This window comes from Ochotona curzoniae, unplaced genomic scaffold (genome assembly GCF_017591425.1).
Source record: "Ochotona curzoniae isolate NIBS_2020 unplaced genomic scaffold, NIBS_Ocur_1.0 contig_3819, whole genome shotgun sequence".
In the NCBI taxonomy this organism is placed as follows: Eukaryota; Metazoa; Chordata; class Mammalia; order Lagomorpha; family Ochotonidae; genus Ochotona; species Ochotona curzoniae.
Window position 1 is genome coordinate 5068960 of NW_024466004.1, and position 24373 is coordinate 5093332.

Below are 24373 nucleotides of genomic sequence, written 5' to 3' on the forward strand. Positions count from 1 at the left end.
GTGGGAGAGGGTAGGCGGCTGGGCCCAGCATTGGGAGGTGCTAGATAGCAGGTGGCTGCTGTGGGCGACTGTGGCAGGTGCTCCTGGGGACACTTCAGGGCTGTCCCACGGAGTGGCAGGGGCGTGGGCATGTTGCCTTCGGCCCTCATAAGAGGAAGTGCCCACCTGCAGTGCCAGCCCACCCTGCCCAGGGAAAGCCTTCAGCTGAAGAGTGGTGTGGATGGAACTGTCCACAGAAGCTGCCCATCACCTCCTGGTTCCCCGTCCCTCTTATGGGTCCCTGGGGTTTGTAAGCCCAGCTGGGCAACTGCTCACCTGTCAGTCTTCATGGCATGACTTGGGTGGGAGGCCCTGCACAGCTCTCCTGATGGCTACTGGCCTTGAATTGATTGTTAGAGAATGCACTGGATACTCATGCAGACAAGGGCCTCTGTGTTGTCTCCCCTCTTCATACTATGGAGGAACCCTGAGCTGCGGGGGGTGTTGGGGCTATGCAGCCAGAAGTGGAGGGGATGGTAGTGACCAGGACTGTGTGAAGGCAGAGGAAGGAGCCTCCTTAGGGCTCAGAGTGAGCCAAGCACCAGAAAACATGGGTAATGGAGTTGGGGTGGCCACGGCAGGTTGGCCACCTGTGTGTCTAGGCGGATCCATGAACCAAGGTGGCAGCATGTTCATAGACCTGTGTGAAATGATGCCACTTCTCCCCATTGGTTTAGAATGAGGGCAGAGAAGAGGGACTCCCGACTTTGCTTGCTGCTTCTGTGCCTCATGGGAAAATTCTGTGCCCTCTGGCAGCTTGGTAGGCACTCAAATCAGTGTGTTGACACCAGTTCAGTGGACCAATCCCAAGTGACACTGAGGGAAAGATGTCACACCCTGGGCCAGGTCCCCGAAGTCAGGGTTGACCGAGAATGGCTGTGACACCTGGCCCACCCAGCAGATGAGCTCGGGAGCTCTTGGAGAGGAGAAGCTGAGGCCCACCTAAAGCCTGGAACTGTCCACAGAAGCTGTGGAGGACAGAAGTGAGGACTGCCTGCCGTGGGTGGCGCTGCCGCCCAGGTGGTCCCAGCAGCACTGGAGGGAGACTCACAGACTTGAAAATACCTGTTCTGAGGAGCCACTGTCTCCCTCCCACATGTATTTTTTAATTTATTTGAAAGACCAAGTTCGAGAGGGGGAGATACAAATACAAAGAGAATCTTCCACCTGCTTGTTCATGCCCCAAATGGCTGCAACAGTCAGGGATGGGCCAGGCCAAAGCCAGGAGCCAGGAGCTTCTTCCCCATCTCCCACGTGGGTGCAGGCGTCCAAGCACTGGGTCATCTTCCATTGCTTTCTCAGGTGCGTTAGTAGGATCGGAAGTGGAGCAGCTGGGACTTGAGCCAGCTCCCAGATGGGATGCGTGTATCCCACATGGAGGCTTAGCCGACTACACCACACACTGGACCCATCCCTCCCACATCTTACACATCCTTGTTCAGGTTCATCTCCCAATCTTCCCAGCCCATCTCTCTACGTCTCCTTGTCCTAAAGCCCTGACTGTGTGTCATGGACACTCCATTCTTTCTCCTTCCCTGGGCCCTGCAAAGCCTCTTCATGCTTCACTTCTCACATTTTCTTGCAATGCTGGACTTGGTCTCAGCCGTTTCCCTCTGTACCCTGCCTCTGCCCTTCCACCCTCACTCTCCTTGACTGTGCTGTATCCGTGACGGCTGCACCACCACCTCCTCCTTCACATAGACCCTTCTGTTGGTTTTTTTTGCTGTCCGACTCCCTAGCTAATGTGGAGGTCCCCAGAGGGCTGGCCCTATCTCTGCTCGGTCACCTGTAATGGCTGGGGACCCAATAGGGCAGATGGTCTAAGTCATGGCAGGCAGCAAACAGGTGAGTGTGCTGTGTTTGCGTTTAGAAAATGGCAAGGGGGTGGGTGGGTATCGTTCTGTGTTGATTCTCAACACACGACCCATTGCGTTTTTTTTTTTTAAGCAGGTGTGGGGGCGGGGGTGGGGAAGCTCCTATTTACTTATTCAATCACCTGTGTCATTCATTCCTGGAATCTGTTTTTATTGATTGGCTTTAACTTCACTAGGGACCTGCTGCGCCTTCATGCCTGGTCATTTCTGATTGGATGCCAGACTTTGCCAATTCTCCATGGTTGGATGCTGGGGTTTCCTTCTTTTAAAAGTATCTTTGAGTTTGATTTGGGGTCTCAGATGCCTGGCGAGTTCCTGGAGGCCTGCTTGGCAGCTGTGCAGCTGGGACCAGAGCTGTCCTCTCTGCTTCAAGGTCCCACCCTCCTCTAACTCCCTCTTCATGAGGTTTCTCCCCACTGGCTGCTGGGAACCTGACCCAGCCCAGGGTCATCCTGATAATGATTTCATCTGCTGCTCTTGTGGCTCTTTGTTGTCCTGGGTAATTTACTTCCGTGTATACACTGGTTAGTAATTAGCAGGAAGCTAGAGTAACCCACCCAGGATCTGCAGGACTCTCTCTTTTTCTTGCCTCTGCTCTCACACTCACACCTCTGGCACCCTGCCTCCCTGCCCTTGCTGGAATCCAGCTCCATCTCCTTGGCTCGGATGACTACTCCACTCTGCCCACTTGTCCAGTTCCCCTTCCTGAGCAGTCACCTGACACCTTTCTGCCTTCTGTCTCCTGGGCTTCCTGTCTCTTGGGGATCAGCATCCCATAACACCTGCCATCCAATGTCTGAAAGCCAGTTTTGCACTTTTGCTTGAGGTTACTGCTGTGCAAAGATGGAGCATGGAGCACGTGTCTGCCGCTCTGTCACCACTGTGTTGGCCTTGCTTTCCCAGGCATGGTCTGGACAGCATGCTGAAACGGGGTTGGGCTCCGGACTGAGAAAGTCTGGGCCTAGACAGCTGTAGTGTCGGAGTTCCAGTAGCTGTCAGTGGCTGCTAAGACTAGCAGAAATTCACAGCCTGCCCTGAGTCATGGTGGTGTGTGACAAGAGGCGGCATCTATTCTTGGGACATCAGGTCTCGGGGTGAGGCATGGTTCAGCTAAGCCTGCTGTGCTGTGGGCCTGGCCCAGGGGGCCGCCTTGTTTTAGGATGTGGCCCACAGTGAAGTAGCTCTGGCTAAGAGATGAGAGGGCAGCCGCTGCCCAGGACACATCCCTGGTGTCGGGGGGGAGGTGCTAGCCCACCAAGCTTTTGCTGTCCTACAACATCTCCGTGGTCACTTTGAGTAACAAGGCTCAGGTTGGCCTTGTTATTGTGGCACAGTGGGAGGTAGGGGTGGGAATAAGCTGTTGCTCTGTGATGCAGGCATCCTCTATAGAGCACTGGTTTGAGTCCCTGCTGCCCAGCTTCTGCTCCAACTGCCAAAGAGAGCGGCAGAAGATGGACCAAGTGAGAGACACTGATGGAGAGCCTGGTTCCTGTCTTCAGCCTGGCCCAGCCCTGCCCATTGCAACCATTTGGGGAGTGAATTAGTAGACGGTGATTTCTCTCTGTTTCTCCCTCCCCTTTTACTCTGATGCCTTTAACACACACACACATACACACACACATATATATATTAATCATTTTCTTTTAAAAGCTCATGTGCAAATTTAATGGGATAGGAAAGAATAAGCTACCCATGTGAGGCTGTGACTATGTGATTCTATTACAGGCAGGGAAGAATTCAGAGTAGTTATCGACACACCACAGTTTTGCTCTCTGCTTCCTAAGTAGTTCTTTAGCAAGATCTGAGCAATTTTCTGGAAGCCCCGTCCCCTCCGGCCCTGACTTCCGGTCAATGAAATGGTCCAACTAGTGAATGCTAGCAGGGACAGGGCTGGAGCCATTGGCCAGGATACCTTCCAGAAAAGCTTTTTGGGAAAACCCACTTGGGAGTGAACTTGAACACTTCCTGTCCTCTGTGCTATCTGTGAGCTCAGGTGGACTTTGTAGACAATCTTTTAAGTTACAGGGAAAGAGGGAAGAGAGAGAGAGAGAGAGAGGTATCCACCTGTTGGTCCCTTCTCAGCTTCAGGGAACTGGCCAGGCGCTCCATCAGGGTTTCCCACCTGTGTGGCAGGAACCAACCTACTAGGGTCAACATCTTCTGCTTCTCAGAGGTCTAAATAGGGAGGTGGTAGGTAACGCCCATGCCTGTTGGAGCGTTTCATCCATCCCCTCACTTGTAGAAGTCAACAGACTTGAGGAGAGACGGACTTTGGGGAGTTGCACCTGCTGTGCAGGGTGTGTCCTTAGCACACATCCCCGGGGCATCCACCAGGAGGGAGGTGCCCTTGCCAGCAGCTGCACACACTTTGCATGTGACCCTGTCGAGCGAGACACCCGTGGCCCCAGACTCCCCTTCTTGTCCACTTCCTCCCCCTGTGTTTTTTCTGGCAGACTGGTTACTCCGTGTGGGGCCCCAGCATTCATCTCTGTCAATAAGGCCTTTGGAGCTGGGAGAACACATCTCAGCCAGACCCAAAGTCAACAGCGCTTTCCCCGGACATGCCAGGAGCTCTGGGGGCTGGGTTTCCAGGCACGTGCCTCACACCTGCTGGTCCCTGGGGAGCTGAGTGGGGCATCTGCATGAGCTCTGTGCACTCCAGGGGCAGGGGACGGGGGTGGGGGGAGGAACTTCTGGAATCTGACCTTAAGGGTTGTGTTTGGTCTTCCCTGGTTATACCCATGTAACTGAAGGCCCACTGTGTGCCAGGGGCCTGTGAGGGTCCACGCATAGGCTGGACCTTCACAGGGGCCTCCACTGCAGAGCCACAGGGAAGCAACACCATCAGCCAGCCTGGAGCTTTAAGTCCTGGAGGGGTAGGGTATGTGTAATGATTTTTTTTTTCTTCCTCTGCTCTAACAAAAGAAAGCACACACCATCCAACCAGTCATTCATGCTGCATTCTCCCTCTGCGTTCCCCTCAGGATCTCATGGGCCTGGCTCGTGGAGTCACAGACAATAGAGCTTTACTGAGCTGGTTTCCCATCCAGGTGCCCTCCCGTCTCTGGCTGCAGTTCCCAGGTCAGGCAGCACTTCTCCACGGGTCTGCTCTTCAGCTTGTGTGTCCCTGAGCCGGGGCCTGTGGCTCACAGGGCGAGACGTGTCCCCCTTGTCCCCCACCACCCAGGCTCCACTGCACACTCCCAGCCAGCTAGGTTGAGAAGTGGGCATTTCAGTCCAAATCCTGCAGAGCTCCATGTGCAGGCTGGCAGGCTCACGGTGCCACACTGCCCCCTCTCAAAGCTTTCTGTAGGACTTGGGCAGCAGCCACCCACTGTTCCCTCGTGTGCCATGTCCTAAGCCCTGCTGGTGAATGGTGTCCCCAACAGACATGGCTTGCTCAGTCCATGGGGGTGATGGTGGGGTTTGGGTCTGGTCTGGGAGATGGATATTGCCTATCAATATCACGTGCATCTTTCTCACCACCTTGTCTGACTCTCACATTTTGCTTGGCCTCCTCTAGCCAGTCCTGGACTTCTAAACAAGGGAGAAGGCTGCCTGGTGGGGAATGGGGCACAGGGGATTAACTGGACATTAACAGGCGACCAGTCACCCCACCACCCCCATATCCCACCTGTGGGAGCTCTTGCGTCACGACATGACAACATCACTATTGTCTAACCTCAGATTCTAAGTGGAGCATCACTACAAGGAAGCCAGAGCCCTCATCCTGCCCCCTAGCACCCTGCCACTACCTGGCCCTGCCAGGAGCTCGAGATGGTGTGGTTGGCCCCCAGCATGACCTCTCTGGTGGCTGCTGGGACACCATTCTGGAAGAAGCATGGTCCTTCTGGAGTCAATGTCTCCCGCTGCTCCTGGCCGCTTACAGCCCGCAGAATGAAGGGGGAACAGTCTTTCTTCTTTTGTCATCCTCGTTGGTGTGGTGCATGGCTGGGCTCTGGCTGAAAATTCAATTGCTTCCCAAACCTGGAAGGAGATAGATGCTCTTGGTTAGGCTGTGCCTGCAGATACTGACTTCTCAGGCTGAAGTTCTGGCCACGCCCCCTGGGGTTTGGGTAGCAGGACTCTCATCCTGTCTCCCAGGGGCCGCCTTCACTTCCCAAAGTCTGAAGGACTTGGCCTTCTCTGCTCTTTGCAAATTTTGTCTCCTTGAGCTGGGACACTCATTTTCCAAAGCAGTGGGTTTTGCTGACATTCCTGCTTAATTCCCCAAGAGAATATGTCCTTGTTTTGATTTTTTTAAAAAAACAATAAGATTTTATTTATTTGAAAGGCAGAGTTACAGAGAGAGAGAGAGGAGAGATGAAGATTTTCCCTTCTCTGGTTCACTCTCCAAATGGACATCACAGCAGGAACTGCGCCTATCTGAAAGCCAGGAGCCAGGAGCTTCTCCCATGTTTCCCAGGTGGGTGCAGGGGTCCCAGGAGTTGGGCCATTTTCTGCTGTTTTTTTTTTTTTTCCAGGCCACTAGCAGGGAGCTGAACAGCAACCAGCAACCAGGACATAAACCCATGCTCATACGAGATGCCGGCATTGCAGGCTGCTGCTTTATCTGATATGCTACAATGCTGGCCCTGTCCTTGATTTTTGCTCTAGATTTTCCTTATTTTTCAGGATGCCCTCCCACCCCCCACTACCCACATGGTGGGCTGGTTCCTATTCCTACTTCTGCCCTGAAAACCTGCTATCTTTCATGGCTGTATGTGGGGAAGGGTTCCCTGGACTGAGAACTCAAGAGCCCTTGAGTTCTAACCAGGAAGTCGCCAACACGTGGCTTGACTTGGTGCCGATATTGGTCATTTCCAAGCTGCTGGTGCCAACAGGGGGCCTGGGAAAATGCATGTGGCTGGCACAGCTCTTGGTTTCTCTGTGGTTCGTAGACTGCCAGCACTGGTGTCTCCTGGAGGCTGTTAAGAAATGTAAGTGTCGGGGCTTGCTGGATCAGAACCCCACTTTCACATCCCTCTTACACTCACTGGCCACCTCTCTGTGATAGAAGTGGGATGAGTGATGTGTGACTTACTTGGTTCTGACAGAAGCAGAGCAAAAGGGAGTTTCTGATGTTCTTGGGTGAAATGACGAACTCAGATCCCATGGCAGTGGGCAAGGAGACTGAGGGGTGAGGCCAGCCACAGGATGGGTGAGGGGACAGCTGCAGCCATCTGGGTGTGGTCCTGGGGGTAGTGGTGAAGGATTTGGGCTTGAACACCATATAGCCCCTGAACTCATACAGGGTAGTACTAAGTGGGTTGGAAACTTGATCTGATTGTGGAGTTCAGGAGGTGGGCCTAGTGGCAGGTGCGTGCCCTCGAGGTAGTTCTTGTGACTGACTGCAGCAGCCTGCACTGGGCCCACCTGCTCTCTTTGCTTTTGGCTTACCAAAGTAATCCTTCCTCATACACATGCTCCACCACCACCATCCACTGCCCGCAGCCGGGGGCCCCTGTTTGTTACCGCCACCCACAGCTCAGGATGAGGGGAGTTGGGGCCCGGGGCTGGATGCATGCTTTGGAGTTGGGGCTGCCAGCAAGCCAGCGCCCTGACAGCGAGCTCCTCGGCTGCAGGTATCATGTGTCTGGTTCTATCACTTTAGGGACTGAAGGATGGAACTCCCAGTCAGCACTGGGGTTGGGATGAGTGTGGGTTCCCGGAATAGGGGTACAGCTGCCAGGTGCATTGTGATATAAAGAGATAGTCACAGCCCCCCATGCCATTGGGTGGGCCTGTTCTCCCCCCAGGCTGTGGCGAGAGAGGCTTTGCCGGGCAGGACTGGAATGGACCCTGCCTCAGGGAGCCTTGTGGTGCCACCTTGGACAGGGGGCAGAGGTGGCCTTTGAGTCCCCCACTGGGCTCTTGATTCTTCCTGATTCCTCAAGAAGACTCCTGAGCACAGGCAGGGGGCCATAACTCCCCCTACCCTCTGGCAAGACCTCCTCTGGCACCTGCTGAAACAGATGGGCCTGGGGTCCTGGGGGTTCACCCTGAGTTCCTTTCCTGTAGAAATCCTTTCAAACTCAAGGATGAAGGGTGTTCGGCTACAATGCCCTCAATAAGGGATTAACCACTTCTCAGCTGTGGAAACTGTCCCTGGCAGCCAGCAAGGATGATTGAGCCCCCTTTCGGGCAGCTCTACCTGTCTTCCTGGGACTCCTGGCAGGGACTTAGCCATTCCACGCTTTCCTACAAACCTTAAATCAGCCAGATTTGCCCTAGCCCGCAGCGGGTGAGCTGTACATTAAATCTCCCTCTCTGGGCTCCGCGTTCCAAGTCACAAATTTCCCGTAACGGCAGCCCTGCTGCATGCTAAATGAGCAGTGTGAAGCCCGGGGCGGGAGAGGAAGTGTTTGCTTTGGCTGGGGAGGTACCGGCCCCCGGCCTGCGTATTTGTCTGATAAGGGGGCCATGCGTGAACTGTTTTGCAGTGGGCCCCTGGCCATCTGCTGCGTGTCTGAAAGGGTCATACCTGTCAGCTAGTGGGCCCCGACCTGGTGGGAGAGAGGAGAGGAGAGAGAGAGAGAGGGAAGAGAGAGGGAGACCCCTGGACATTTGTGTCTTGGCTTCCTTAATAACCTTACAGTCACTAAGAATCCATGGTTATTTTTCTTCCACCAGGAATAAAAATTGGATCCTGGAACTTCGATTTGTTTTGATGAATCACTTCCAGGCCACTGCAGGGGGGAACAAAGCTCCTCCATCAGGGGTGTAGCCGTTGCCCTCTGCCCATGCTGGTCACTTCTGGCAAGGGGTAGGTGTGGCCTGGGAGGGACAGCCAGGCGGCTGTGGTCCCGTGGAGAGAGGGCAGAAAGCCATGGATGAGCTGTGTGATCTTGGGTGGATCACTCCCTCTCTATGCACCTGTTGCCTCACCCATCCAAAAGGGAGCACACCCATCCAGCAGGGAGCACCCATCCAGCAGGGAGCACCCATCCAGAAAGGAGCACACTCATCCAGGAGGGAGCACCCATCCAGAAGGGAGCACACCCTTCCAGAAGGGAGCACCCATCCAGCAGGGAGCACACACATCCAGAAGGGAGCGCACACATCCAGAAGGGTGCACACCCATCCAGAAGGGAGCATCCATCCAAAAGGGAGCACTCATCCAGCAGGGAGCACCCATCCAGCAGGGAGCACCCATCCAGAAAGGAGCACACCCATCCAGCAGGGAGCACCCATCCAGAAAGGAGCACACCCATCCAGAAGGGAGCACACACATCCCTGCTCTGCAGGAAACATGACATATGGAAGCACGGATGGAGGGGGCCATTTGCCATGCACATTCATACTCACTTTCCTAAAGCTGCCTTGCCCTCTGGCCCAGCTTCCTGTGCTGCCTGGGGACATGGGTAGAAACCAGGCCTTATTCAGGAACGCACACAGCATGTTTGCAAGCTATCTGCAACGCGAGCATCCCAGGTATGAATGCTGGTTCAGGCACCGGCTACGCAGCTTCCTATCCAGTACCCTACCAGCGTGCCTAGGAAAGCAGCAGAGGATGGCCCAAGTTTTTGGGCCCCTGCACCCACATGGGAGACCTGGAAGAAGTTCTTGGCTCCTGGATGTGTCCCAGCCCACCCCCAGTCTTTGGGATCGTTTGGGGAGTAAATCAGCAGAATGGAAGACCTTTCTCTGTGTCTGTGTCTGTCTCTTCTCTCTGTAACTCTTGCTTTTCAAATACACACACACACACACACACAACATAGATCTTTTTAAAAGAAAATCTTAAAGAAGAAAGTCACTCTGCTGAAAGCCCCTGGGTCTACATCCCTTGTCTATTGTGCTGGGTGACGGTATCTCTTTTGCTTGTACAAGCCATGTGAGCCTAACTTCAGAACTGCTGCTTCCTGGTTGGGCTTCCCGAAGGCAGAAACAGGAGCTGATTTCTGTGCCTGCCTCCAAGAGCTCCCAGCTCCAAGAGCCATCGCCCTCCTCCTCTGGTGTCCTGGGCAGGGGAGCTTTCCCACCGCAGGCCTGGTGTTCCCGGCTCTCTGCTTTCCATGTATCAGCCCTTACCCGCCTTCCTGGTCCCCAGTGCAAACAAGCCTTCCCCCTGGGCCTCCCTGTCCCACCTCCAGCCCTAGCCTTAAAGAGTGGCTTCTGCTGTGCGGCTCAGCTTCCTCCCCTTGCCTTCCTCAGCCTCTGCCAGCTCCTTGCCCTGTCCTTGGCCACCAGGGTGAGCACACAGGCCAGCGCCAGTGCTCATCCTTACTCTTGTGGGCTCTCTGGGTGGTACTGGATTCTCGTGACTGAGCAGCCAGAGGCCACACACATACACCTGCAGGTCCTTCTCTCCCAGCACTCTGTCATCCTCTCAGCACGGGAGGCTCCAGGGAGCTGGTGTCAGTCTGGAGGTCACCTTTGTACTCTTGAGGGGGCAGTGCTGGCCAGGCCTGGGGCAGTTCACATGCCCCGATGCCCTCTCTGTCTAACCCAGATCTGCTTTTGGCAGAGCTCTGTGGTCTACAGAGCATCTCAGCACCTCCAGCTTCTCCCTCTGACACTTGCTTTTCTCTGCCTTCCTCACATCACGGGTGGCACTGCTGTCCTCTTAGCTACCCAGATGGAAGCCCGGTAGGTGCCCTGACTCAGCCCAGGCTACTCACTCCCCTTTTGCCCCTAACCCTGACTCCTTCCCTTCTGTGCCCAGAGCTCAGCAAGGCTTTCTGTCTCTCACTGTCCAGTGCTCCCATTAGGTCCTCTCTACAGATACACCCGGTGGTCTCCGGCCACTGAGCTCAGAGGCATCACCCGGATTGTCCCTGTCACCACCTATTAGACCTCAGTGAACTTGGTCATCTGCTTCTGTGTGCTCCGGCTATTTTCCCAGGCCTAGTGGCAGTGGCTGGCACTCAGGAGATGCAGTGTTGGGTCCCTGGCTGGCTGCTCTTGTTACCACTCAGTATCTGACTCATGTTGTGAGTCCTGGGGGTGGAGGCCCAGAAAGGGAACAGGAAACTGAGGGGGAGGGAAATCCAGGCATCACAGCAGGTGAGTGGAGTGCTGGGCTGCCTCAGGCATGGCTGCAGAGGGTGCTGACTGAGGCAGACTGGGCCAGCAGGACCCCCAGTGACAAGGGGCCACACGCGAAGGCTGTGTCTCAGCCTGGGGGCGGGGGATGCATCACTACACCAAAACCCCGCATTGTCCTCAGCGCACATGCCTGGGGAAGAGGTCATATGCAGGGCCACCCCAGCACCCCTGGGCCTGGAGCAGGTGACAGTGCAGGATGCACAGATAAGGGCACCTGCTGGACACATGGAGGCAGTACCAGGCCTGTCTGGTAGCCTCAGATTATTGGGTGGAGGTGAAGACCAAGTGCAGGGCTTGGCTGAGGGCCCCTTTGGGTGTCTGTGGGGGAGACCAATGAGCAGAAGAGGCGTGGTCACAGCCAGTGGTGGCTGGGCAGCCGCTGAGAGCAGGGAGCAGGCTGGTGGTGCAGGCTGGGGGGCCCAGCACGCCACACTTCTTTCCTCTGTGACCGGGACTCAAGTTTAGGTCCAGTGCTCAGCGGCCAGGAGGGTGAGGCCAGCCTCGCACTCCACAGGTCACCAAAGCCTCATTCAGTCCCTTCCTGCTTGGAGAAGGCCCGGCCTTTGGGGACAGAGGACAAGAGGGACTACAGAGGGGAACCAGTGCCCTGTCTAGTGGGGCAGGTGCGTCTGGCTGCCCACTCCTTAGGGTCCATCTGGGTGGCCCCCTGGGGCTTCCTCCAGGAGGAAGTGCTGCAGGCTAGGCCTATGTGAAGTGACCCAAAGGCCAGTCCTGGAGCTTCTGGGAACACACGGGAAGCTTCTGGCTCTCTTCTCCCATACCTCCTGCACCAGCCCCTTCCCCTCCTGCCCCTTCCCACGGGGGGGCATCCCAGGGCAGGGGCACACGTACCCTTTCTCTGCAGAATGCTCTGTCTGGCCTTGATGAAGGCCAGGATGTCCGAGTCGGTCTGGCTGTCCCCGGTGAGGGGGATGGATGACACCGGTCTCTGAGGATCACTGGGGACAATCACACACACTTATCGTACCCTAGGAGGCGGTCCCAGTGCTCAGCTGTTTTCAGTGTTCTGGTGTCTCCCGGAAGTAGGTGACATGGTCAGCCTTCTGCTTTCCTCCCACCTGCCCAGTGAGTGGCCACATCCACTGCTTGGGCATGCCAGCTGGGCTGAGGCATGCAGAGGAAGTGCCAAGTGGGGCTTCCAGGAAATCTGCCTCGGCAGGGATGGGATGTGTGTCCTTTGCCCTCTCAGTTCTCCATCGGCTCCAAGGCTCTCCCCGCAAGGAGAGGCAGGGCAGCACACACCCTGGGCCCTGCCAGTCTTTCCCCACTTTCCCCCAGCTCCCATCATTCCACAGGGCAGTTGGCAGCAGGGGTGTATGGGACACAGGGCTGCCGAGAGGCACAGGTGCCTTGTGGGATGGGCCACATCCGCTCCACTTCTGCCAGAGGTGACGCAGGATCTCTGGGATCCCTCACGCCCCAACCCTGCCACCACCCACCCTCATGACCTTGGAGGAAGAGTCTTGAATTCTGTAAGAGCTCAAGGGGTTCTCAGGGCTCCAGGACAGGGGCTCTTTGGTGGTGAGGGGAGCAGCCCATCCCTGTAGGCCTGCTCTGTCCATTGCAGGCTGTCGGGGGGTGGGGGTGGTCCACTCACCTGCCTTCCACTGGGGTGCTGCTGCTCCGGCACTTCTGGCTGTGCAGGCTGGGGACTGGTGAGGCCAGGGTCCTCCTGGCAGTCACATCATTGCACAAAACCAAGCGACGAGAATGAGACGTATGAAGAGGAGAGTCAGGGTTAACATGGAGAGCTGCTGCAGACTGAACATGCCCTCCCAGTGTGACAGTGTGTGGAGATGAGCCCTGTGGGAGGTCACTGGGGTTGGACGAGGTCCCCGTGTTGAGGAGTGGCAGAGAGCTTGCGGCTTAAGAAAGAGGCGGATGTCAGCTGGAAAAGGCACTCTCATTGATGGAACCTACTACCGTGACTGAAGCTCATGTGTCACTTCCAGATGCACCTGTAGTAAACCAACACCTAACGCCGTGGGGCCTGGCACTGGGGCCGCAGCAGGCTGGGCCCCTGCCTGTGATGCTGGAATCCCATATGGGCGCCCGGTCGGATCTCAGCTGCTGTTCCACTTCTCACACAGTTCCCTGCTGATGTGCCTGGAAAGGCAGAGGGAGGTGGCCCAAGTCCCTGGGTCTCTGCATCCATGTGCGAGACCTGGAGGAAGCACCTGGCTTTGACCTTGTCCAGCCCTGGCTGTTGTAGTCATTTGGGGAGCGAATCAGCAGATGGAAAATTGTCTCTTTGTCTCTCTTCCCCTCTCTGTAGCGCTACTTTTCAAATGAAAACGAACTAGCTAATGCCTAATGCCTAAGTGTCAGTGTCACGGTAACTGGGGGGTGGGGTGGGGGGGCTCGTAACAAGTGACAAATGTCTTGGGAACAGGCTCAGCATCCTTAGAAAGACACACTAGAGATGCCTTGCTCCTAGCCCCCTGTGGGGATACAGCCCAGAGGGCACTCACCTGCCGCTGAACCTGTCCGTGCCTTGGTCCTGGACCTCCCAGGCCCCGCACCTGTGGAGAAAGAAGTGCAAGTTGAAGACTAAATGGGCCAGTTGGCCTGTGGTGTTTTGATACGGTGGAGTGGGCACACCAAGGCAGGGACCTGGCATGCTGTGTCTTGGATGGTGCCCAGGCCCACATCTGTGCCTGCAGCCTTGTGCTTGCCAGCTGCAGAGCTGGAGCAGTGAGCAATGACTGCAGCTGGCACGCGTGGACCCCGAGCAGGTGCCAGGCCCCGTGCAAGCGCTCTGTAAGCATTGTGCTACTCAGTCCCCTCGGCGTCACCGCTCCCAACCTGTGGATGAGAATACCGAGGCTTGCGGGGTTTAAGGAGATTCTGCAAGTGAGCCAGCAGGCAGGTGGCAGAACCTGGAGTGAGCCAACCCCCCTTCTCTGTGAGGCTCTATGTGGAACTGCCGCTTGCAGGCAGGCTGCTGGTGTCTGGGTGTCCTGAGCAAGCCCACACTGGGTTGGTTCACCTCTGAGCACACTGACTGCCCTGGGGGTGGGCCCAGGGGACCAGCTCTGTGCTCCCCGGTGTGGTGGAGTCCCACCCAGCAGTGGGTGGAATGTGGCGGTCCTGATCTTGCTAGACTGCCTCAATACTTGCTTTCTCATGGGTGCTGGGTACATCCAACGTCTCCTGGGTGGAGAAGAAGCAGATGTTAGCTTAGTCCTTGGGCCTGACCGCATGGATCCCGCTCTGCCTCATGTTGTAAGGACTCAGTGATGGACTGTCCCCTGTGCTCTGGCATTGCCTGCAGCCAGTGTCAGAGCTGTAGGAGGCCTGGGAGCTCAGCTGGCCAGAAGTTTCTTTCCCTGGGATGTGCCACAGGTTCAGGTCGGTAGGTGACAGTGGGAAGGCATTCCGGGCCTTGGCCTCTGCCACCCCCACACGGACCCATTTCCCAGCAGGGAGACTGCCGGCAAGGTTGCTGCAAGGCCAGAGGCAGCCACCAGGTGGCAGACTCCGCTCGCTCGTCTGGGGAAAACCGCCTCTTCCACAGGGCAGCCAAGGGTCTGGTTTGGCTCCAGCATCCCCGAAATGACGCGGGGATGTCTGTGCTCACAGGATGACAGGGTTAGAGGGACCCCAGAGGTTCTTGCAGATGAAGGGGGAGTCCCAGCCTGAGGGGAGAGGGTGGGAGCTGGGATCCGTGTGAAGTCCAATGACGGGACCCTGCGGACCCCACGGACTCTGCGGACCCTGTGGACCCTGTGGAGGGGGCCCCCTGATGATCCGACACCCACTCCTGGCACCCAAGGCCCTGGGCTGCAGGCAGGCCATGTAGGGACCAACTTCACTGGGAGTCTCTGTGGGATAATTACTGGTGGGGAGCGCAGTGATGGGGGCTCCCCGCTTCCCAGACAAGGTGGCAGCCGAGGGGGAGCCTGGTGCCACTGCTGCTGTCTGGCTTCCTGGGACCTGCGGGGAGGTGGCACACAGATCCTGTGGCTTTTCATCCCTTTTAAAGGGTCTTGGGCAGATCAGTGTCTTAACTTTAAGAAACCTTAATTTGTCAGTCTTTCTCTTTCATACTCCACAGCACCCATGAAGATAGGAAGCCAGCCAAGCCGCTGGCATCGTACCAGCTGCTGCCACGGGCTTGGAAACCGCTGGGGAGGTGATTCAGAAAACTGGACGTCAGGCTGAACATGGGCATGGAGGGCAGGATTAGGGACAGGTGGAGGGCAGGTCATTGGCTGGGCTTTTTTTTTTTTTTTTTTAAGAACAGTTTTAGATTTCTGGGGAGATTGCAGAGATAATACAAGGAGCTCACACCCACCCACACCCGGGTCCCTTTCTTGCTCATGTTGACGTCCATGGGCATGTGAGTCACAGGGACACATGAACATGGACACCCTTCTCCCAGCTGAGGTCTGTCCTGCACGGGACGTGGCCTGGCTTCCTGCTCTGGTCTCTCCCTGGAGCCTGGTCGTGTCCCCCTGGCTGTCCCCCAGCTGTGACACATTGTCAGCCACTGCTTGCCTGTGACGTCCAGGGGCAGGTCCCGGGGGCCCAGCCAGGAGGCCCGGAGGGAGGGCTGAGGCTTTCCTGCGGCTCTCCCATCACAGCGAGGTTAGGGTCCATCGGGCTGATTCTTGGAAAGCTGTGTCTGTTCCTGCAGGTCAGAGCTCCGCTCTGCCACGCCCAAGAAAAGGCCCGCTCTTTGCGGGCAGTGAGGCCCAGAGCCGCCCATCTCAGGGCCGGGGAGTGATGGAGCCCTGAGCCGCGGGTTCCACTGTATGATTGGACAGGGATGAAGGGTCCCTGCTGGGCCGTCCCATCACTTAGGGATGGTGGGCGACCTTGTGGTGGGCTTGGGAAGGCTCCCATAGCTTATCTGGCCCTTGCTAGGACACAGTCCCTCACAGTTGTTCCCTGTACCCTGGTGGGGTACCTATCTCCTGTGTCACTTTAACCCCCTCCCTAGTCTCCCATACGGCCCCTTCTTCTGATTCCAGGGTGTCAACTTCCTTTTTTGAATCCCATGGCAGTAGTCTGTTGGCTGCCAGCATGAGGGGCCGAGGGGTCGGCACCCCACTGAGCTCACGAGCTCCTGGTGTAGTCCTAATACAACAACACAAGGGGCCCTTCATCTGGGACACACACTGAGGCAGCAGGAGTGGGTGGAACCCCTTTTGGGCACCCCGGCTTACCTGGCAGCAGCAGAGGGAAGGTGGGGCTGCTCATGCTTGGATTCGGACGTGTGGGGATACGGCTTTACGTGGTCAAGTGAACTCGCCCCTGGAGAATCTACCTGTTGGCCCAGGAAGTACCAGAGCGTTAGCCTGGGTCTGTGGACATGAGAGAGTCCTGGGCACATTTCTTCAGCGGCAAAAGGCGCTGCGAGGGTTTTGTTTGTTTTTTAACCCATGTAGTATTTTCATAATATGCCTCTTCCATGATTTTTTTTTTGCAGACCCCACACATATGTGAGTTTCCAATTTTTTTTTTTTGGTACCAAAGAAAACTCACTGTTTTTCAAATCATTTCTCTGAGCCTTCTGAAGTATCCTCCTCCTTGAAGCCCTGCCGGCCTTGCCCTGCCCCTGCCCTGCCCTGCCCTGCTCTGCCCTGCACCTGCCCCTGCCCTGCCCCTCCCCTGCCCCTGCTCTGCCCTGCCCCGTACCTGCCCCTACCCTGCACCTGTCCCTGCCCTGCCCCTACCCTGCCTTGCCCCTCCCTTGCCCCTGCCTTGCCCTGCATCTGCTCTTCACCTGCCCCTGCCCCTCCCCTGCCCTGCACCTGTCCCTGCCCTGCCCTGCCCTGCCCTACCCTGCACCTGTCCCTGCCCTGCCCCTCCCCTGCCCCTGCTCTGCCCTGCCCCGTACCTGCCCCTGCCCTGCCCTGTACCTGCAGTTGGGTGGCTTCCTCTGCCCACCAGACTTCAAACTCTTTCTGCAGCTTCACCTTGGCTTTGTCCATGAGCAGCTGCAGGTGCTCGATCTCCACCTTCAGGGCTTTCAGGCGCGTGAACATGGCTTTATACCTGCCGTGGAATCACAAGACTCGGTACTCCTGTCTTTTTCCTCTTCAAATGTTTGTTTATGGTGATCATGTACTTGGCAAGCAGAATGACAGAGACAGTGCAAGGTGAGAGAGATCTTCCATGTGCTGGTTCACTCTCTGAAAGCCTCTAACAGCCAGGGGCTGTGCCAGGCTGAAGCACAGAGCCAGGAACTCTACCCAGGTTTCCCATTTGGATGGCAGGGACCCAAGTACTCAAAACATCACCTACTGTGTCCAGGGTCTGCCTCATCAACTCACCAGGAAGGCAGACTTGAAAGTGTGGCTTGGACTCCAGCTGGCACTGCTATTTAGGTGTCAGAGCCGCATCCCAGCCACTGTGCCCAATGCCTGCAGCATATGGCTGTCTTGCAGTAGCACACAGGGAGGGCTGAAAGGGAGCAGGGCCTGTGTTGCAGAAGCTTGGCAGTGAACAGCTCTCTCCCCTCGCCTGCCCCTGGGGACCAGGACTAGGAAACCACATAGAGATCAGGACTGGAAAGGTGAGGGCCTCCCCATGGTCATACCTCTGGACTCCACCGGGTGGCAGCAGCAGACAACACCAACTACTTCCTGGGCTGACTTGGCCTTGGTTGTGTTAGGCCTGCCCTCACTCACACTTCCTGGGGCCTGCTCATTTCGCATGGTTTTAGGACCCAGCCGCTGGACCCACCTCCCTGAGTAGTTCAGGGCTCTGGGTTGGGGGTTGGCCTCTCTACCCTGCCCTTGACAGCTCCTGGAGGTCGAGGCCCAGCTGTGCCTGGCCCGTAGGAAGGGTACCTTGTCTTCTCCTCCTCCAGCTGGGATCGCAGCTTCTCTTCCCGTGGATCTGACGCCGTGGGTGCGGCTGTGTGCTCTGAGATGCCTGTGGGAAGGAGGGTGCTGGTAGGTAACTTGGGGGAGAAGTCAGGCAGAAGGAAGGGTGTGATGTTTGGGTGAGATAGAGTTCAAGTGCATCCCAGCAGGAAAGGGAAGCCGGGGGCCACAGGAGGGCATCCTTCACTCACTGAGCACCAGAGAGGGTGCTTCTAGAATTACTCTCCCTCCTCTTTGTCCCGCAGCTGTGGCTGGACCGCCTGATCAGCACTTGGGACTGAGGACCCTGGCAGGGCGTGGGGAAGAACTGAACCCTGCTTCCGCTGCTCCCACAGACACCAACCAGCCTGCTCCCAGAGTGTTTGTGTTGCCGGTCTGGACTTGGTCCTTCCCCAGCCTGGGGTGTGGGACCTGTTGGTTCCCCCAACAGTTTCTGTGTAGCTGTGATGCACTTCCCAGGCCCACGGGAGACCCTGGGACATCACAGCCCTGCTCTGGACTCCAGGTTGGGGGCTACAGCCCAAGCTCTTTATGGGCAGAATCAGGCTCACTCCTCCTCCGAGTCATTGTTTGAGCTAAGTGGGTAAAGTCCTACTTTACCCTTAAGGACGCTGTGGTCCAGGGCGTGCACTTGTCTGAGTCATGATGGTGACTTTAGGAACCAGGTACACATCCAAACTTGTTCTTAAGGGGGCTTGGATTTTAAAAAAAATTCCCTTTACAGGTAACCCCTGAACAGCAAGTGGAGAGGGGCATCTAGGTCCTGCACAGTGAGAGACCCAGGCACAAGTTTTGATTCTGCAGCAATAGTAGGAGGTGGCTCTGGGACTCCTACAGCCGCCGTGCAAGTGCCAGCTAGCTTTCCTCAGCTGTGGTTCAACACTGCATCTCTGGGGCAGCATGGTAGCATAGCAAGTAAACCCACCGCCTGTGACACCAGCGTCCCATATGGGTGTGGGTCTGTGTCCTGGCTGCACCACTTTGGATCCAGCATGTTAACTAACATACGCAGGCAAGCAACAGAAGGTAGGCTGAATGCTTGCCTCCCTGCACCCATGCAGGAGACCTGGAGCAGCACCAGGCCCCTGGCTTTTGCTTAATTGCTTTCAGTATTTCTAGGCTACAGGGTCACCTCTCGTCTTGTTGTTTTTCATATTGCTACAGATTCCCCAAAACAAAACCAATCTGTGTCACAGTGGATCTGTGTAGTTCAAATCCATGTTCAAGCGCTGAGATTATCACATTCTGCTTTCTGCCCAAAGTGTCCCAGCGATGGGGAGCCCCTGACCCTGCTTCTTGTCACCCCCCGCCCCAGGGCTCCCTGAACCTCTGACATGAACCCAGCAGAAAAACGGGGTCTCCGATGTGATGCCAGAGGTCAGAAGCTACTATGAGGAAAGATGAAGATGGATAAGGTGTTAGGCTGTTGTATGAGGTAGTGCGGTCAGGTCAGGGGAGGGGACCAGAGGGAAAGGAGGGGACCAGCGTGCAGAAAGCAGGGTGCAGAGTGAATGATGGCAGGGGCTTGTGCACCTGAGGAATAGTGACAGGGTCATTGTTGGGGTGGCTGATGTGGGAAGGGGCAGTGAGGGCAAAGGATGGGGGAACTGAGGCGGGAACAGTAGGAACTTGTGGGCCTTAGCGAGGACTCAGAGGCTGGCGGGTTCCAAACAGAAGAATAGCATGATAAGTGCTTTCCTCTGGGCAGCTCAGTCACACAGTTCTTTTCTCATCGAGACAAAGCTGCTTTAGGAACGGTCAATGTGAGTGGCGCCAGGATGCGCCAGCCTGGTGCAGGGATGTGGGAAAGGAGGCTGGAGCAGGGGATGCCTGGGGGTGGGGTGGCCATGAGGGCACAGCATATCCTTGGGGACATGAATTCCCCTAGGGTCGTCATGACAACCTCAGTGGTTCTGTGGCCAGAGGTGATGTCTGCTTAGAGAAGTGCATTGTAGCCCAGCAGGAGGCCGGCGCTGGCTGCCAGACTTGGCTTCTCAGGCCCCTCTGGAGAGAGGGAGGCCTGGGCGCTCCCATGGAGCCAGACAAGAGGCGCTGAGCAGGAGCAGAGGGGGAGGGAGGAATGGAAGGACATTTGGGACTTTGTAGGCCACGGCTGCCCTGGACCTCGGGCCAGGGGGCAGGACCAACCTGCAGTCACCTGACTGAGGCAGGATTGTGGTGCGGACAGCACTGGAGGACACGGTCCTGGCTGGCCTGTGGGAGTCCCTGTTAATCCGTGGAAACAGCTGGCTCCGAGGCAACCAAAAACAAGAGAAGGGCTTTGCCTCCTCTTGGCTCCTGCGGGCCTGTATGTCACAGCAGGAGTGAGTGGAGAGCCACTGGGGCTTCAAGCTGAGGGCAGGCACGGTCCCAGGACAACCTTGTCTCTGGGCTGTGGGCCGTGCAAGCACAGGAGGGCTCCTGCTGGGAAGGCCAAGTCAGGACCCCCGAGCCACTCCTGCAGCCGTGGCTACAGCTACAAGCATTCCTGTGACTGCTCCTCCCACTTTCCATGCGCACGCTCTCTCTGTCACACACACACACACACACACACACACACACACACACACACACACACACAGAGTCATCCAATGTGTGAAGTGTGCAGAATCTCATCTCTTTGGTTCGGTGACTCTCAACCGGGGATGCCATGAGCATCACTTAAGGAGCTTGGGGAAGTGCAGAGACAGCCAGGCCCTCCTCCAGAGCTGCAAAGCTTGAACTTGCCAGCAGGCTCCTCCCACCCCCACCATGGCTGAGGATGCACACCCCCTCCCCTAAGAATTGTAGTTTCAGCCTTCCAGTCCACTGCCAAGAACTATGTGTAGGAGTTACTGAGACGCAGGGCCTGCAGAAGTCTGCATAGGCACCATGTGTGGCAGCCGGCATGGCCCTACACCCCTGCCAGCCCTCCTGACTACAGGGAGGCACTATGATAAGGGGCAAAAGCAGAGACAAGGAAGACATATTCTGCATATGGCTGGACTGTCTGCACTTGGCCCCTGTAGGAGCCCAACGAAACCTGAATAGTACGGGGCGCATAGTTGCCACAGGGATCAGGAATCTCACCTCCCCTTTCCCCCTCCAGACAGGTAGCCTGGGCTCTGAGAGGGCCACACCACAGTAGCATAGAGCTTAGAGATTGTAACTCCTGGTCTACAGCATTTGCCCCTGGTGCACGATGGAAGCCATGGGGCAGAGTGCTGGAGTCCGCCTGGAGTGACCTGTCCATGGTCTTTGAAGGCCAGGCCCTCTTCCACAAATGCCTTTCAGGTCTGGGGCTGCAGCTGAGGGAAAGCCCTGGGCTGTGCCCGGGGTGGGGTCGGGGGGCAGCTGGCCTGAGAGGCCTGCCCTTGACCCACTGACTGCCCATACTCTGTGCCCTAGTCCCACATGGCACCTGCAGCTGGCCTGCTGTGTCTGAGGAATTGCTCCCTGCACTGGGGCCTGGCATCTTCAAGTTCAGCCCTGGAATCCCCAGAGCTTGTCTGGCCCATCTCCCTGGCCATGCTCAGAGCAGAACACAGCCCAGAGGATGGCTGCTGAGAGTGCATGGAGGTGAAGACACAGCTTAGGACACCCAATCCCACAGCCCAATGAGTGGATGCCAGTCTTAGCTTTGTTTCTTATTCTAGCTTCCTGCTAAATGTGCATCCTGGGAGGCGGGGAGGTGGGGACTCCAGTAGTTGGGTTCCTGCTACCCATATGGGAGAATCAGACCGAGTTCTGAGCTCCTGCCTCCAGCCGGGACCAGCCAGGTTTTTTGCGGGTCTGAACCAGTGATGGCGGTTTCTCTCACTCAGGGTCTTGTTTCCAGTGGAGGGGGTGACCAACAGGCAGAGAGGCAGCATGAGCGCTAGTCATGAGTGGAAGAGAGACCTTGAACACTCACTCCATACATGGTAAAGACAGTTCTATCTGGATGAGCCGCTCGAGCTTGGGGCTGATTCCCTTCATGTTCATATCTGTTGCAATAGGCACTGTCTCCTTTTCCTCTCACTCCCCCCTTTTCTGAGCAACTCCGGGTCCCTCGAGCTCTGGAGCTGACCCATGGACCCTCCCTCTTTCCCAGGCTGAGGTCCCTTGCTCCCCTCCTGCCACTGTGTACAGACTGTACCTGCCTGCTCTCTAACCCACCCTGACTTTCTCACTTTGCCTGTGGCACAGCCTCACTGACTGGTGGTGGCCACCAGCCTAGATCTCAGTGGCTTTTCACAGGGAGTCAGCAGCAGGAGCCTCGGCAACCCTGAAACTGCGCCCCCCCTCAACCTTTATCAGCTGGACTCCACCAGTGTTGCATGTGCTTGGGACACATCTAGCTGTAGAGACACCTCGTGAGGGTGACTGGTGGGGTTTGGTCAAATCTCATGGGTTTATTGGTGATGTATTTCTGGGTGTTGAGGGATTGAGTGGAGGGTGCTCAGTAAGGCCATCCTCCTGTCCTTTTGGGGAAATCTCTCTACAACTCATCCGTGTGTGAATCGGTCTGTTCATTCAGCAATGATTGCCATCATGTCTTGGAATTGAGAGTGAGTTCTGACACAGACGGTGGAATTGGGCACTCTTTCCAAGTTAGATGGCATGAGTTGGCCAGGCCAGCAAAAGGTTGGCATCAGTTTCAGGATAGGGCCAAGACAAATGTTTGGAGAGCATTTTCTTAAAAGAGAATGAACAGTTGGTTTTGAGCCCACCTCACCCACCTTGGGGTGGGGTAGGGGGAGGCGTGTGTGTGTGTGTGTGTGTGTGTGTGTGTGTGTCTCCTTCCTTCCTTAGAGGCAGGGAGGAGCTTGGGAGAGCCTCCAGCAGCTTGTGGAGGATCCCCTGAGACTTGCTGGGGGGCAGGGGTGAGGAGGGCCGAGCTGCTCTGCTGCTGTGTTGCCTGTTCCCAACCCAATCTAGCCATGGACCCAACCTGGGAGGGGCCGTGGAACGGTGGTGTGCTGCTAAGTGTTCAGCAACCAGCCCCCTGGGCAGGGAGAGGCCCTGCTTTGTGTGACCTGTGATGCCTGAGGTGGAAACACTGCTGTCCTGAGCTTGAAGCTACCTTGGTGCTCCTGGGTTTGGGGTAGGGCAGAGATGCACAAAGTGATTTTCCAGGACCTCTGCTCAGCTCCTCCAGCAGGCCTGGGGTAGGTGTTCCGTCTGGCAGCTCAGAAGCCAGTTTAGGACACCCAGGTCCTGAATTGGAGGGCAGAGGTTTGGCACCCAGATTTGGGCTCCTGACTCTAGCTTCCTGCTGATGTGACTCTGGGAGGTAGCAGTGATGGCTTCAAGTGGCCTGGATTGAGGTCCTCACTCCTAGCTTCAGTGCCTGGCCCAGCTCTGGCTGCTGGGGGCATTTGGGGTGCGGTGGACCAGCAAATGGATCCTCCCTTTTTCTTCCAGATGAATAATAATAATAATAAACAAATAAAAGATGTAAAAGCTCCCTTGAATCCTTCTCCCACCCTCTGTCACCCCCTTCTGCTCTCCACCCTCCAAGGAGGCCAGCTAGTACAGTGATGGCCTTCCTTGCCCGTGGCCTTCTGCCTGGGCTCAGCGACCGGCACACACTGGCAAGCAGCTGCAGGGTGAGAACAGAAGGAAGCCAAGTATTTCTTCCCCAAGACATCTCTGCAGCAGGGACCCATAACCCAGAGCCCTGACTTGACTGGAGGCCACAGCCCCTGTCACGCGGCCGGGGCCTTTCTACATAGTCCATCTGTCTCCATGTGCCAAGGATAGCTCACTCTCTTGCGCCTTTGGCCTAGGGTCAGTGATGCTTCCTGTCTTGCTACTATTATATTTCTGGGCTGTACCCTTTTTCAGTATATTCTGCTCACATCTTGGCAAATGGGCCCTTTATTCATTTCTCTTCCTAGCACCTAATTTGTATGCTGTTATCTGCTTCCTGCTCAAAGTGGATGGACGAGTGTCTGAGAGAGGTGCATGTGCTGTGGTTGGGGTCTTGCCCAGTGAGGCACCGCTAGAGGCCTGTAGAAGGGCCATAATAAGCAAGGATACTCAGCCTTGAAGATCCACTAGGCCTCAAGGGTCCAAGGCCTCGTCCCAGCAGCATCAGTCAGGTGCAACTGTACCCAGTGGCTCATCCTCTGTTCCTCCTATTGCCCAACCCCTTCTGGGGGGACTACCTCTTGGCAGGTAAACAGCGGAAGTGAGTTAGAGGGAGAGGAGCTGAGAACCATGTCCCTTTCCTTCTGACAGGTGGCTTTAGCTGGAGGAAGGGAGGGAAGTCTCATCTTTCAGTGAACGTTGGACGACTGGGGCCGCTGTCATGCTGCCATGTTTTGTTGCTGTTTGTGTTGTTTGTGATTGACAAGGGGTGACAACTGAGCTATGTAGGAGGTTGCTCAGTTTCTAGGTGGATTGTAGAGGAAAAATTATCCCATCTGTGAGGATTTAGGGGCACAAACAAGCAACCCCCACCAGCCCAGCCTCACATCCCTCCACAAGGCCAGGGAGCTCTCTGCAGTGCGTGTGTCCCCACCAGGAAGCACAGGGGAAAAGGGAGGTGGGGTGGAAGGAAGGGTTCGGTTAGCAGCTTCAAGGCAAATG

The 24373-nt window shown here is 56.3% G+C and overlaps 1 protein-coding gene across 1 annotated transcript in view; it reads right to left on the reverse strand.

The window, feature by feature from the left end:
• Positions 1–5313: 5313 nt before the first annotated feature.
• The window catches only part of KIF6 (kinesin family member 6), a 361582-nt gene continuing 342522 nt past the window's right edge, over positions 5314–24373 (reverse strand). The window contains exons 17-23 of the mRNA XM_040983056.1: positions 17783–17867; positions 16850–16985; positions 16154–16254; positions 13458–13504; positions 12580–12676; positions 11814–11920; positions 5314–5471 (exon numbers count right to left, since the gene is read on the reverse strand). Of these exons, the coding sequence (XP_040838990.1) occupies positions 5314–5471; positions 11814–11920; positions 12580–12676; positions 13458–13504; positions 16154–16254; positions 16850–16985; positions 17783–17867 (731 nt within the window). The remainder of the gene's footprint in view (positions 5472–11813; positions 11921–12579; positions 12677–13457; positions 13505–16153; positions 16255–16849; positions 16986–17782; positions 17868–24373) is intronic.